The 13,310-nt window shown below is 42.8% G+C and overlaps 1 protein-coding gene across 1 annotated transcript in view; it reads left to right on the top strand.

Annotated features, from left to right (window-relative positions):
* Appbp2 (amyloid beta precursor protein binding protein 2) overlaps positions 1 to 13,310 on the top strand; it is a 34,726-nt gene that overhangs the window by 6,794 nt on the left and 14,622 nt on the right. The window contains exons 2-5 of the mRNA XM_051158188.1: positions 1,942 to 2,030; positions 3,611 to 3,762; positions 4,382 to 4,505; positions 12,158 to 12,326. Coding sequence (XP_051014145.1) covers positions 1,942 to 2,030; positions 3,611 to 3,762; positions 4,382 to 4,505; positions 12,158 to 12,326 — 534 coding nt within the window. The remainder of the gene's footprint in view (positions 1 to 1,941; positions 2,031 to 3,610; positions 3,763 to 4,381; positions 4,506 to 12,157; positions 12,327 to 13,310) is intronic.

Below are 13,310 nucleotides of genomic sequence, written 5' to 3'. Positions count from 1 at the left end.
CATGTTGTGTGTTACCCTGTCCATATTGCCCCAACACCTCAAGTCAGGAAGGAAAAGAGTTGCTGGGTGGTGGTGGCACATGCCTTTAATCCTAGCACTTGGGAGCCAGAGGCAGGTGGAGTTTGAGGCCAGCCTGATCTATAGAGCAAGTTCTAGGACAGCCAGAGCTATACAGCAAAGCCAACCAACCAATAAATCAAACAAACAGAGTTGCGTTGCAGAAGTGTTGAATGGTAAGGTCACCAGGACTGAAGTTGAAGAGAGGTCAGAGGAGCAAGCATTTCCTAAGGAGCTGGATTCTAAGATACTACAGTTAATCAGAGAAGCTGTGGACCCAGGCCTCTAGTAAGGAGAGCCTTGAATCAAGTGTGTGCTTCAGAAGAGCCAGGTGGCTTTAGGTTTCATTTGAGATTTGGATACCTTTGTGCAGGCATGAGCTTTTTGGGAGAATTTGAACTCTAGTTGGGGTTCATCTTCCAGATTTATTTTTGGGTTTGTGTTCTGGTACCATCCTCTCTACAAGCTGGTTTACCCCCATCCGCAGGAAAGATGAGCTGTACAAGTAGAGGGTGGTCACTGTCCAGCCAGTTTTCTGCTTGCTGACTACATGTCTATACACCGTGTTTAATCACTGACCCCAAGATGAGCTCTAGAGAGCAGTAGTATCAAAAACAAATGCAGGAAACACTGGACTCCACAGGGAAAGAGTAGTGTTGGCACCCACCAATAGATTCTAGGGTTGGTAGGTGAATTGATGTAGCCAAACTCTACAACTGGTTTGTATACCTTAACCTAGATGATAGAGATGGTCAGCTCAGCTTCGGTGAAGTGATGGGCCGCCAGGTATGCTGTCTCAGCCAAGTGTTCCAGCACCAAAGAAAATATGTGAGGAAAAAGGGAGGCAGAGTCTGGGAAGGTCTAGAGAGAATGGTAAGAGAAGGACTGGACCTCCTTGGAAAGGCAAGCAAGAAAACAGATGGAATCAGAGTGGAGCAGTCCACACGTCACTGGCTACCCTGAGGTCTTACATTCTTCCTAGAGGAGTAGAAAACTTGCCATAGCTTCATACTGTGGCAGTGGTGAAGCTTAAACATAATCATTAGCCTCTGGTTCTTGAACCTCTTGTCTCAAAGATTCCAGTTTCCTTATGCCTGCCAGCTGTGCCTGGTACATTATTCCAAATGACCCGTGTCACTCACTGTGGTGTCTGAGCTGAGCCACCTCTTAGGAGCACTCTAGCTTTTGGTCTAGGGTGAATACCACTGTGGTCAATTTTCCACTGTTACAGCCAGCCTCACTCTGAGTGACAGGAAACTAGTATGTTTAAGATTTCTAGGCCACCACCCATATCCCCCAACTAATGCCTGCCTCTGCTACCTAGCTCTGCTAATGCCTGGACCCCACTGCCACCCCCCCACCTGTGGCCTACCATCACCTGGGCTCAGCTGCTAGGTTCCTGCTTTTTCCAGGCTGTGCATGTCAGGCTCCCCAGTTCATTTTTTTATTAGACCTTCTTGTAACTAATTCTTATGTGTGGTACTAATTAGTGTTACAGGGTTTGGTTTGGTTTTGTGTTTTGTTTTTTGAGATGGGGTTTCTCTGTATAGCAATACTGGCTGTCCTGGACTTGCTTTGTAGACCAGGCTGGCCTTGAACTCATAGAGATCTACCTGTCTCTGCCTCTTGAATGCTGGGATTCAAGGTGTGTGCCACCACACATTATACTTTTATGGAGCTGGGCGGTAGGTAGATCTCTGAATTCAGGCCAGCTTGGCCTAGACTGAGTACTAAGACAGAGAAACCCTGCTTCTGAAAATAATAAATAAACAAAAAAATAGATTCCTCTGTTGCATTGTTGTTTTTTTTTTTTTTTTTTTCATCACAAAGTAGAAAGTTAAATTAGAAGTTTGAAATAATAATTTTTCTTTTTTATTATTACAGCTTTACCAACAAGGACGCTTATGTCAACTGGGCAGTGAATTCTGTGAATTGGAAGTTTTTGCTAAAGTTTTGAGAGCTTTGGATAAAAGGTAAATTTGTGTGTGTGTGTGTGTGTGTGTGTGTGTGTGTGTGTGTGTGTACACACCAGGTTGCTTGCTTGCTCGCTTCCTTCCTTGTCTCATATGACCCAAAATGGCCTTGACTTTGCTAAACTTCTGATCCTCCTGCATCTACTTGAGTGCTTGGATTACAGGTAGGAGATAACGTTTTTTAAAACAAGTTAGTGGCACACACCTTTAATCCCAGCACTCAGGAGGCAGAGGCAGGTGGATCACTGAGTTCGAGGCCAGCCTGGTCTACAAAGCAAGTCCAGGACAGTCAAGGCTGCACAGAGCGACCTTGTCTTGGAAACAAACAAACCCAAAAAACAAACTAAAAACCAGCCAAACAAACAAGCAAAACCCTATTAAAGCATATATACCATAAAAACTGCCACTTAAATGATTTTAAAATGCGTAATTGGGGGGGATGGGTGTGTAATTTGGAGGCTGGAGAGGTGGCTCAGGGGATTCCGATACAATTCCTGGCACCTATACATCAGCCGGCAACCATCTATTACTCTATTTTAGGTGATTCAGCACCTTTTTCTGGCCTTCAAGAGCAACAGGCATACACGTGGTACATAGACATACACACAAGCAACACACTCATAGATATAAAATGATTTTTTAAAATGTATATAGGGCTGGAGAGATGGCTCAGCAGTTAAGAGCACTGACTGCTCTTCCTGAGGACCCAGGATCAATTCCCAGTACCACATATCAGCTCACACCTGTCTGTAGCTCCAGTTCTGAGGCTTCTAGCACCCTTGCACAGATATACATGTAGGCAGAACACTAGTGAACATAAAATAACTTATTTCCAAAAATGCATATAATTCAGTAATATTAAGTATACTTACTTTGCTCAACCATCAGTAATAGACATTTCCAGAATGTTTTCACCATCAAAACAAAGTTTATGAGTAGAGAAAAGCTCACCACTAAAGGCAACGATAGCAGATGCCATGGCGTGGGGCTTGTAGCTCAATCAAAAGCCTTGAAGAACAGAAGGATAATAATAGTCATACTCCATATAATGGAAACAGGTCAGAGAACAGGCTGTTACTTTATAAACATATAAAGCACTTACTGAGGGCTTGGCGGTTTGGTTTTGTTTTGAGGCAAGGTCTCATGTTCCAGATATTGGCCCTTGCCTTAAACCTCACTTGAGACAATACCCGTCTTAATGTTCATTGTCACACATGCCAGGCTAGCTGACCTGGGAGCTTCTAGCAAGTCTCTTGTCCATTCCTCCCATCTTCCTCTAGGGCTGCACTGGGATTATTGATGCTTGTGAGTGTGTGTGTTTTTATGTGTATTCTGGTGATCCAGACTCAGGTTATCAGGCTTGTGAAGCTGAGCCATCTCCCTAGCTCATTTCATTTGTCTTCTTATTTTGGAGTGAATTTTTTCTTTTTTCTTTTTTCTTTTTTCTTTTTTTACAGACTTGGTCTCACTCACCCTATTCTGTCTCAGAAAACACTGGTGATACATCTGATAGAGAAGCAGCTAGCTCTAAAGGGACAAAATAGTTAACCCTCTAGAATCACCCTTCTCTTCTCTTTCAGACATTTGCTTCATCATTGTTTTCAGGCTTTGATGGATCATGGTGTCAAAGTTGCCTCCGTCTTGGCCTATTCATTCAGTAGACGGTGCTCCTACATAGCAGAATCAGATGCTGCCGTAAAGGAGAAGGCCATCCAGGTTGGCTTTGTCTTAGGTAAGTCATGGCAAAGTAGAGGAACGCCTTATTCTGCAGTGGTCTGTAGTTAAGCTTTCTAACTACAAGGGTTCCTCCAGGAGTTCCCACAGTCTGCACAGGCAGGTTGTGAGCAACTGTCACTCCTAGGTGTGACCTACTCAACACAGGGTATGTCTTCCTGAATCCTTACAGCATTTCCAGCACAGAGACAGTATGATAGCGTTTACATATGAGGCTAATACATATAGAAAAAAATACTGTTTGATAATTTTGTAGCCTGAATAGTTTTTACAACTGTACAGAGTTCAAAGTATGGTTCAGGCTATTATTTATTCAAATTACTATTCCTTCTTTCTGTGCTGGAGATCAAACTTATTTTTCAAGAACCCTGGCTACCCTGACTTGCTTTGAGACCAGGCTGGCCTCCAACTCACAGAGATCCACCTGCCTCTGCCTCCTGAGTGCGGGGGTTAAAGCCGTGCACGACCACACCCAGCCTGAGATTGAACTTTTAAAAAATTAAACATAAGAGGTTAATCCTATGGTGTTTTTTGTTGAGATGTTTGGTGGTTAACATGTCAGCTCAGGCTTCAGACAGTTCATGGAATCACTTAATGTTACTGCTTTTGTTCTTCAGGTGGCTTTCTTTCCGATGCTGGCTGGTACAGTGATGCCGAGAAGGTTTTTCTCTCTTGCCTTCAGTTGTGTACTCTACATGATGAGATGCTTCACTGGTTTCGAGCAGTGGAATGCTGTGTGAGGTAAGCTGGAGCCGACTGTGTGATTAAGTGTTCTGTAGTTGGAATGGCACTTAGTGTTAGTGGTTTGGTCTGAGAATTCTGGTTATATTCCCAACAGTTGATTAAATCTCTTAAATGATAATTATATCACCAAAATACTATTACCTGTTACAGGCATTTGTTTGTGTGTGTGTGGAGGTAGGGTCTTTTATGTACTTCAGGCGGCTGTATGCCTCACAAGTGCTGAGTTAAAGGATGCAACAACTATGCCTAGCCCTTTTTTTTCCTTTGAGATAGGGTTTCTCGGTGTAGCCTTGCCTGCCCTGGACTGGCTTTGTATAGCAGGCTCATATTGATCTGCCTGCTCTGCTTCCTGGCTTGGCACCATACCTGACTAGGACATGGAATTAAAGAAAACCTGAATCTCATGTATCTTTATTCCCTGAAGTCCAAAGATAAATAGAAATGAAATGAGATGCTAACAGAAAATAATGCTATCTTGGTGTTTGAGAGAAAATAGTATGTATACTTTACTGTTTTTTTTTTTTTAATTTTAGAACAAAGGAAAACATTTTCAAATCCACCAAGACCCAGGCTCCTAATGTGTACCAGCAGGTCTTAGAGAACCTATGGTAACCTCTGAGTCACTCACTGGCAAGGGGAATGGTGTCAAGCTTTAAGTTAGTCACAACTTATCCCTCAGGCTCCCTCATCAATCAAGAGGAGCTAGAATGGCCTGGGTCTGCTACACCTTACACTGGTTTCTTTGTTAGCTTAAATCAAATTAAGTGAAAGAAGAGGGAAGATGCAGATAACCATAGCCAGAAGTCAGAATGAGACATGACCCACTGACCTTCTAGAAATTTAAAAATAATCATAAGAGAACCCAAATACTTGCTAATGTTCTTCTGAGCCAAATCCTCCATCCACATCGGCCATGTGCCCATGGTGCCCATGGTGGCCTTCTTTTCTTCCCTTCTCGGGTCTGGGTCTCCTTTTTTTCTTTTCCTCCTTCCTCTTCCCAAGATTCCTCTCTGTTTCTCCAAGCCTGGGAACCTTAGCCACACCTATCTCCCTTGCCAGGCCCAGGTGTGTGGCCTTTTATTGGTCAAAAGGTGAGTGACAGAGACAGCAAGCAGTAATTAGCATCGAAACACACGAGACCATCCTCCAACATGTATGTATGTATGTATATATGTATGTATGTATTTATGTATGACGGTGCTGATCCCCTGGAACTAGAGCTGCCATATGGTTGCTGGAAATTGAACCCTGGTCCTCTGAAAGAACAATCAGTGCTCTTAACTGCTGAGCCATCTTTCCAGCCCCCTATACAATGATTTTTTTGTTCTGTTTTGTTTTTGTCTCTGTGTAGCCTTGGCTGTCCTAGAGTCACTTTGTAGGCCAGGCTGGCCTCGAACTCACAGCGATCCGCCTGCCTCTGCCTCCCAAGTGCTGGGATTACAGGTGTGCGCCACCACATCCAGCTTATACAATGATTTTTTAAAAAATATTTTCTTTTTTGTTTTTGTTTTGGCTTTTTTTTTTTTTTTTTTTTGGTTTTTCGAGACAGGGTTTCTCTGTGTAGCCTTGGCAATCCTGGACTCACTTTGTAGACCAGGCTGGCCTCGAACTCACAGCGATCCGCCTGCCTCTGCCTCCCGAGTGCTGGGATTAAAGGCGTGCGCCACCACCGCCCGGCTTTTGTTTTGGCTTTTTAAAAATATTTTTTATTTAATTTTAATTTATGTGTGTTGGTGTGGGGGTGTCGGATCTTGATGTTACAGACAGTGGTGAGCTGCCATATAGGTGCTGGGTATTGAACCCGGGTCCTTTGGAAGAGCAGGCAGTGCTCTTAACCACTGGTCATGTTCAGCCCTATACTATGATCTTAAAGTGAGATTTAAACCAAGGATACAAGACTACTTTGACATAAAAAATTAAGCAATACAATATACTGTGATAATAGACTGAATAAAAAAATGTAATCTTAGTGGATATTGAAAAAGTATGTGACAAAATGCTATCCTTTCTTTATAAAAATGATCAGATGCCAGTAGGGTGGTGCATGCCCTTTTTTTTTTTTTTTTTTTTAATATAGTTTGTCTGCTTGCTTGTATCTTCCCATTCCCACCCTCCCTATGCTGCCCTGAGACCTCTGAAAGAAGGGCCCTCTTCCCCCACCATATGACCACAGCCTATCAGGTCTTATCTGGATATCCTGTTTCCCTTTCCTCCCCCACCGAGAGATTATCAAATCAGAGGCACCAGAGTTGATGTCTGAGACAGTCCCTGCTCTCCCCACAACCATGACAATGAGCTGTGCATTGGCTAGAGCTGAACAGGGGGTCTAAGTTTACTGCATGCATTGTCTTTGGTCACTGTGGTGCATGCCTTTAATTTCATCACTCAGAAGACAGAGGCAGGTAGATCTCTGAGTTCAAGGTCCAGCCTGGTCTGCAAAGCAAGTCCAGGACAGCCAAGGCTGTACAGAGAAACTCTGCCTTGAAAAACATACAAACCAACCCTAGAAAGTTTGAGGAGGACATCATCAAGACAGTGAAACATGTTTGTGGTTTACTTCTATAATCTAGCACGAGGTACATGGCAAGATCCTGTCAAGTGTCTCCCTCCTTTCTTTACTGTCCTGCACCCCATCTTGTCTTTATTTCCTTTCAGATAGGTCTCAGTATATATCAGAGACTAGCCAGGAACTCGGTTCTCCTACCTGAGTGTTGTGAGTGTGGAACACGGGGGTACACCGTTCCCACTGACCCTGGCTCAAATAAAGACAACCTGTAGAACGGGAAAAAGTATTTGCAAATCATGTATTGGACTAGGGCTTAGTATTCAGATGCATTAATAAGTACAGATGGCGCAGTTTTTCCAAAGAAGCTGTGTAGATTGCTAATGAGCACGTGAAAAAAAAATCAGCAGCAGTATCGGTTATTAGAGAACATTTACGATACCATTTCATAGGCACCAAAGACACATAGGATTTTGTTTTAAAAAGCTCCATGGCAAGAGCTTTTGTCAAGCATGTTTCATGTTCTAGGATGGATTTCCAACAATACCAAAACAAACAAAGTTAGTAGTAGTGAGGATGAACAATTTACAAACCTTGCACACTGTTGATTAGTATAAAATGATGCAGCTGTACAGCATACAGTTTGGCAGCTTCTCAGAGCTAAACATAGAATTACCATATGGCCCAGCAATTGCATTCCCAGGTGTATATTCAAGAGCAATTAAAGCAGAAACCTGAGGGCTGGAGATGTGGTTCAGTGGCTAAGAGCACATTTTTTGTTTGTTTTTGACACGGCCATACTATGTAGCCCTGGCTGTCCTGGAACTTACTCTGTAGACCAGGCCGGCCTTGAACTCAGATATCCGCCTGCCTTTGTCATCCTGAGTGCTAGGACTAAAGGTGTTTGCTACTACAGTCAGCTTTATTCTTGTATAGGGCATGAATTTGATTCTCAGAATCTACATCAGGCAGCTCTCAACTGCCTGTAACCCCAGCTTCAGAATCTGACACCTCTCTGACTTCATGCACAGGCATACATGTGTATACATAAATAAAAAATACAAGCAGAGACTCTGAGATGTAGATGATGTGTCACAAGAGCCTTCTTTTCACTGTGTCCCAATGACACCATCACATTATGAATCCATTGATGGGTTCACAATCCTCATGTATGTCTCTAGTAACTGAGAGAGATGCTTTACCAAATCACCCAGGCTTTTCTTTCTCTTTATTTTTTCTTCTTCTTTGGGTTTTCAGTTGTTGTTTTGAGGCAGGGTTTCTTTGTGTAGCCCTAGCTGTTTGGGACCTGCTCGGTAGACCAGGCTGTCCTGGAACTCAGATCCTCCAGTGCTGGGATTAAAAGTGTGTGCCATCATGCCCAGTTTAATCCCTTGATTTTTAACAAAATTACATTTGTTTTGTATTCAGGAGAGTGGGGGAAGAGGATAAGGCACATGCTACAGTGCACATGGGAAGGTCAGAGGACAGCTTACAGGAGGGTCCATCATCTGGGTCCTAGGGATTGACATATTGTTAGACCCTTTTACCCACAGAGCCATCTTGCCACCTGGAGTCATGTATTTTGCTTTTGTCTATCTGGTATGGGTTTAGTAATTTGCTTAATCTTTTATAAATTATATGTGTTTGGGTGTGGTATGCATATGTATTAATATGCATGTTCACATCTGTGGGTTCGTATGCATGTGCATGTATGTAGATTCATGCAGTTGACATCAGGTCTTCCTTGACTGCCTTCTCCACTTCATTTATTGAGATTCACTTGAGTCTAGCTATCCAGATTTTTGCAGAAATTCCCCATCTCTCCCTCCCAAGAGCTGGAATTACAGGCTGTTACCAGGCCTACCCCTTATTATGTGGGATCCAAACTCTGGTTCTTATGCTTCCATGGCAAGCTCCTTATCCTTTGAGACATCTCTCCAGTCAGATGCATTCCTTCCTCCTTTCTTTCTTAAGATTTATTTATGTTCAGTGTTCTTCCTGGATGTACACCTGTACTCCAAAAGAGGGCACTAGATCTCATTTTAGATGGTTGTGAGCCACCATGTGGTTGCTGGGAATTGAACTCAGGATCTTTAGAAGAACAGCCAGTGAGTGCTCTTAACCTCTGAGCCACCTCTCCAGCCCTCTAGCCAGTTTTCATTTTGGATTTTACTCTGTGTATGTGTGTGCATGTGTGTACATGTATTTGTGCATATTTGTAGGTGTACATGCTAGGGCTTATGTGTGAGAGTCAGAGGACAACTTTTGGCATTCTGTTATCTTTTTCCACGGAAATCTGGGCATCATACTCTGGTTGGTCATCATTGGGTTTGTATATACCATTGCGTTTACTCTTGAGTCAATTTTACCAATCCAGCCTTTCAGTCTTGCAGTAAACTGAATGACTTCTATTTGAAGCTTGAATAGTTTGGCATGGTACACAGTAGTTGCTTTTTAGCCAGGAATGGTGGCATATTCCTTCAATCCCAGGCAGAGGCAGGAGGATCTCTGTATTCCAGGGTGACTCCTGTATAGGGACCCTATCTCAAAAAGCTAAGCAAACAGCCAGGTGTAGTCGTGCAAGCCTTTAATCCCAGCACTTGGGAGGCAGAGGCAGGTGGATTGCTGTGAGCTGGAGGCCAGACTGGCCTACAAGTAAGCAAATCCAGGACATCCAAGGCTACACACAGAAACCCTGTCTCCAGAAAACAAAAATAAAAACAAAACAACCTAAACAAACAACAAAAAAGTTGCTTTTTGCAGTAGCTGTTGATCAGGGAGGTGTGATTTCACATTGTTGTTAGCTATGAAAACAAACTATTTTCACATCTTGGCAGCACACCCTTTGCTCAGACTTGCCAACTATACCAAAAGTTTCCTGGATCTTCCATCCTCCTTATTCTCAGGCCAGGTGGACACCCAGAACTTAATGTGCCCTAGTCTCTTTAAGTGCCCTTTGTTTGAATAGACCAACAGCAGGGACCGGAGAATTCTGGCAGTGCCTTTATGGCATTAAATAGTCTGTTGCCCTGTCTTGTGCCAGTCCTCAGTAATGGTCAGAGATGATCATCACCCTGGTGTACTCACGGTGAAGGGCATTGGCAACTCCTGCTTTCCTTTCACTTGAAGTTTATCATCTACACTGCACTTTACCTTTCTCTCATTCACATCTGTATTCCCCTTGGAATTCTCAAGTCTGGCCTGTTGTTCTGGTGGCTTTGGGGAGGGGAGGTGGGTGGTTGTTCTGTTGTTTTTCCTGAGGAAAGGAACTCAACCTCAAGATTTCTCTGCCTTAGCTTCTTCAGTGCCATGATTACAGATGTGTGCCCTCACACTTAGCTTAGAACGTTTCTAAACACTTGAGGGAATTCTTGCTCTACTGGCCAAGTGAAATCACTTTTCATACTCTTGGAACTAAAACTTCTTACTTGACCATACATAGTAAAGCCCTATAAGATCTTGGGTTTTCTTTCTTTTCTCATGTTCTTGCACACTCCTCTACTCAGTGTACTCCAGGCACACACCACCTTCTTGTTCTTCTTAGCCCTTCTTTAGCTGTCTTCCTCCTTCCCTCTTCCTTTTTCAGACAGGGTCTAACTATGTACCCTTGGCCGACTTCACATTTGTCATGACCTAGCGCCCTGGCTGGGATTACATCATCAAGCAGTTTCTTTCTCTCTTGTTCCTCATTATACCCTCATAACTAGAAAATGTACTGGCACACAAACTGACCATGAGGGTCTCAATATTATATGTACCACTTTTTTAAAAAGATCAAGCTGTTCCTAAATTTCCTCTGCTAGGATTGCAGACCTGTGTCCCATGCATAGCCCTGATTGTTTTTTCATATTGGTTTTTCGAGTTTCTCTGTGTAGCCTTGGCTGTCCTGGACTTGCTTTGTAGACCGGGCTGGCCTCAAACTCACAGCAGTCTATCTGTCTCTGCCTCCCGAGTGCCAGCCCTGATGGTTTTCTTAATCAGCAATCTTTATGCTCTTTTGAAGTCTAAAACCAACCAGCCTGAATATGCCTGATACTGTCTACAGTTCTTCCTTACTATAGAAGAAAGGATAGAGACTTTTAGATTGTTAGAATGTTTCTGATTTTGGTTTACTAATGTTAGTATTTCGTGTATAGCATAAAAAAAAAAAATAAGGTTTTCCAGTGTAGACCAGGCCTGCCTTGAACTCACAGCAATCCGCCTGCCTCTGCTGGGATTAAAGGCGTGCGCCACTGCCACCCGGCTTGTTTATTTTTACACAGTTTCGTTACTAGATTTAGCTCTGCCTCTAGAGGGCTGGTATTAATGCCCTGCTTGGTTTTCTTTGAAATATCTTTTATGCCTTTATTGCTTCTGGGTTCTAAGCATTTTCAGAAAAATGTATTGGCCTTATAGATGGTTATGGCTTTTAACCAGCACTATGAAAGATAAGTATTCATCTGTCCTAAAAGCTGTAGTCCGCGGAGTCTGTAGATGTATGTAGTCTACTACTGCCTAGAGTTTAGTCTGATCTAAAGCATGTTGAGGTCCCCCCCCCCCCTTGGTCCCTCTGTATAGCCTTGGCTGTCCTGGCTGTCCTCCAACTCACAGGGTTCCACCTGCCTCTGCCTCCCCAAAGGTGTGCTGTTGATACTCTTTCATTCTCATTAGATTGCTAGCAAGTTGTACGTTATTTTGTGTAGGATAGGATTTTCTGCCACAGAGGGTGTACGGCAACTAGGTCCTTGGTGTAACAGTAAGCAGCACTTAGGAAGCAGTGTGAATGGGAGCAGTGCCAACTGATGAAATGATAGAACGACATAAAAAATTAGAAAGTAATCAATGGTAGGTCAGATTGATTTTTTTTTTTTTTATTCACTATTTTCTATATTATATTTGAATTTGGAACAAAAAAGGTTTTCCATTTGTTTGTTTAGTACATAGCATATTTGAATATTTAGAGGATGCAATGAATCAAGTAAGATTAATCACAAAAAGCTCTCACCATATCAGTGCCACTGTAGACAAAATGGTTCTCTCAAAGGTGGCCTCATGTCTTGTATCCACTGTCTTTGTCACTCAGGCACTGCATCATCATTTTAGTAGGTTCTCAGAGTCACTGTGCTGGGAGCACCAAAAGTAAAGAACTTCTGAAAATCTTTTTCAGGTTGCTTCATGTTCGAAATGGAAATTGCAAATATCATCTAGGTGAAGAAACATTTAAATTAGCTCAGACGTACATGGATAAGCTGTCAAAACATGGCCAGCAAGCAAACAGAGCTGCTCTCTATGGAGAACTGTGTGCACTCCTGTTTGCAAAAAGCCACTATGATGAGGTAAGTTGGCCTGTTTTAAAGACAGGGTCTGTTTGTAGCCCAGGCTGATCTTACTATACCAATCTAGTGCTGGGATTACAAGCGTGTACCACACCATGCGTGGTGAGGTAAGTATTTTAAGGTGATCCCCTGTGAAACAGGATAAGCCAGTCTCCTAAGTTACATTTCATGTATTGGGTGATCTTCAGAGTTGTTACTCTGTTTAGTTTTTTTGATAAGACTTAGACTGGGTAGCCCAGATCAACCTCAGACTCATGATCTTTCTATCTTTGTCTCCTGAATGCTGCGATCAAGTTAGGTTTATGTAATATATTTTATTGCAAAATTTAAAAATACTTAATTTTATGATGAAATATGTAAAACCAGGCAAAAAGAGTGTTTGTGAGGTAGATCTTAAATATTCAAAGTGAAATTTAGGGCTTTAAAAAAAATTGTACAGGGCCAGGTGTGGTGGGCACGCCTTTAATCCCAGGAGGCAGAGGCAGGCAGATCTCTGTGAGTTCAAGGCCAGCCTGGTCTACAAAGTGAGTCCAGGACAGCCAAGGCTACATAAAGAAACCTTCTCTCAAAAAACTAAAAACTAATAATGATGATGATGATGTTATGCAGGGCTGGAGAGATAGCTAAGTGGCTAAAGGCCATGACTGCTCTTCCAAGGATCCTGAGTTCAATTCCCACCAACGGTATGGTGGCCCACAACCATCTGTAATGTGATTTGATGCCCTCTTCTGGCCTGCAGGTGTACATGCAGGCAGAGCACTATATACATAATAAGTAAAGAGGCATGGTGCCTTTAGTCCCAGCACTCAGGAGGCGGAGGCAGGTGGATTGCTATGAGTTTGAGGCCAGCTTGGGCTACAAAGCAAGTCTAGGACAGCCAAGGCTACATAGAGAAACCTGCCTTCGAAAAACCGAAATAAATAAATAAATAACAAATAAAATAAAAATTTGTACAGGCATTTATCTGCCCAGCTTGTTTTCAAA

This window comes from Acomys russatus, chromosome 16 (genome assembly GCF_903995435.1).
Source record: "Acomys russatus chromosome 16, mAcoRus1.1, whole genome shotgun sequence".
NCBI classification, from domain to species: Eukaryota; Metazoa; Chordata; class Mammalia; order Rodentia; family Muridae; genus Acomys; species Acomys russatus.
This window is presented reverse-complemented; position numbering and strand designations above follow the sequence as displayed.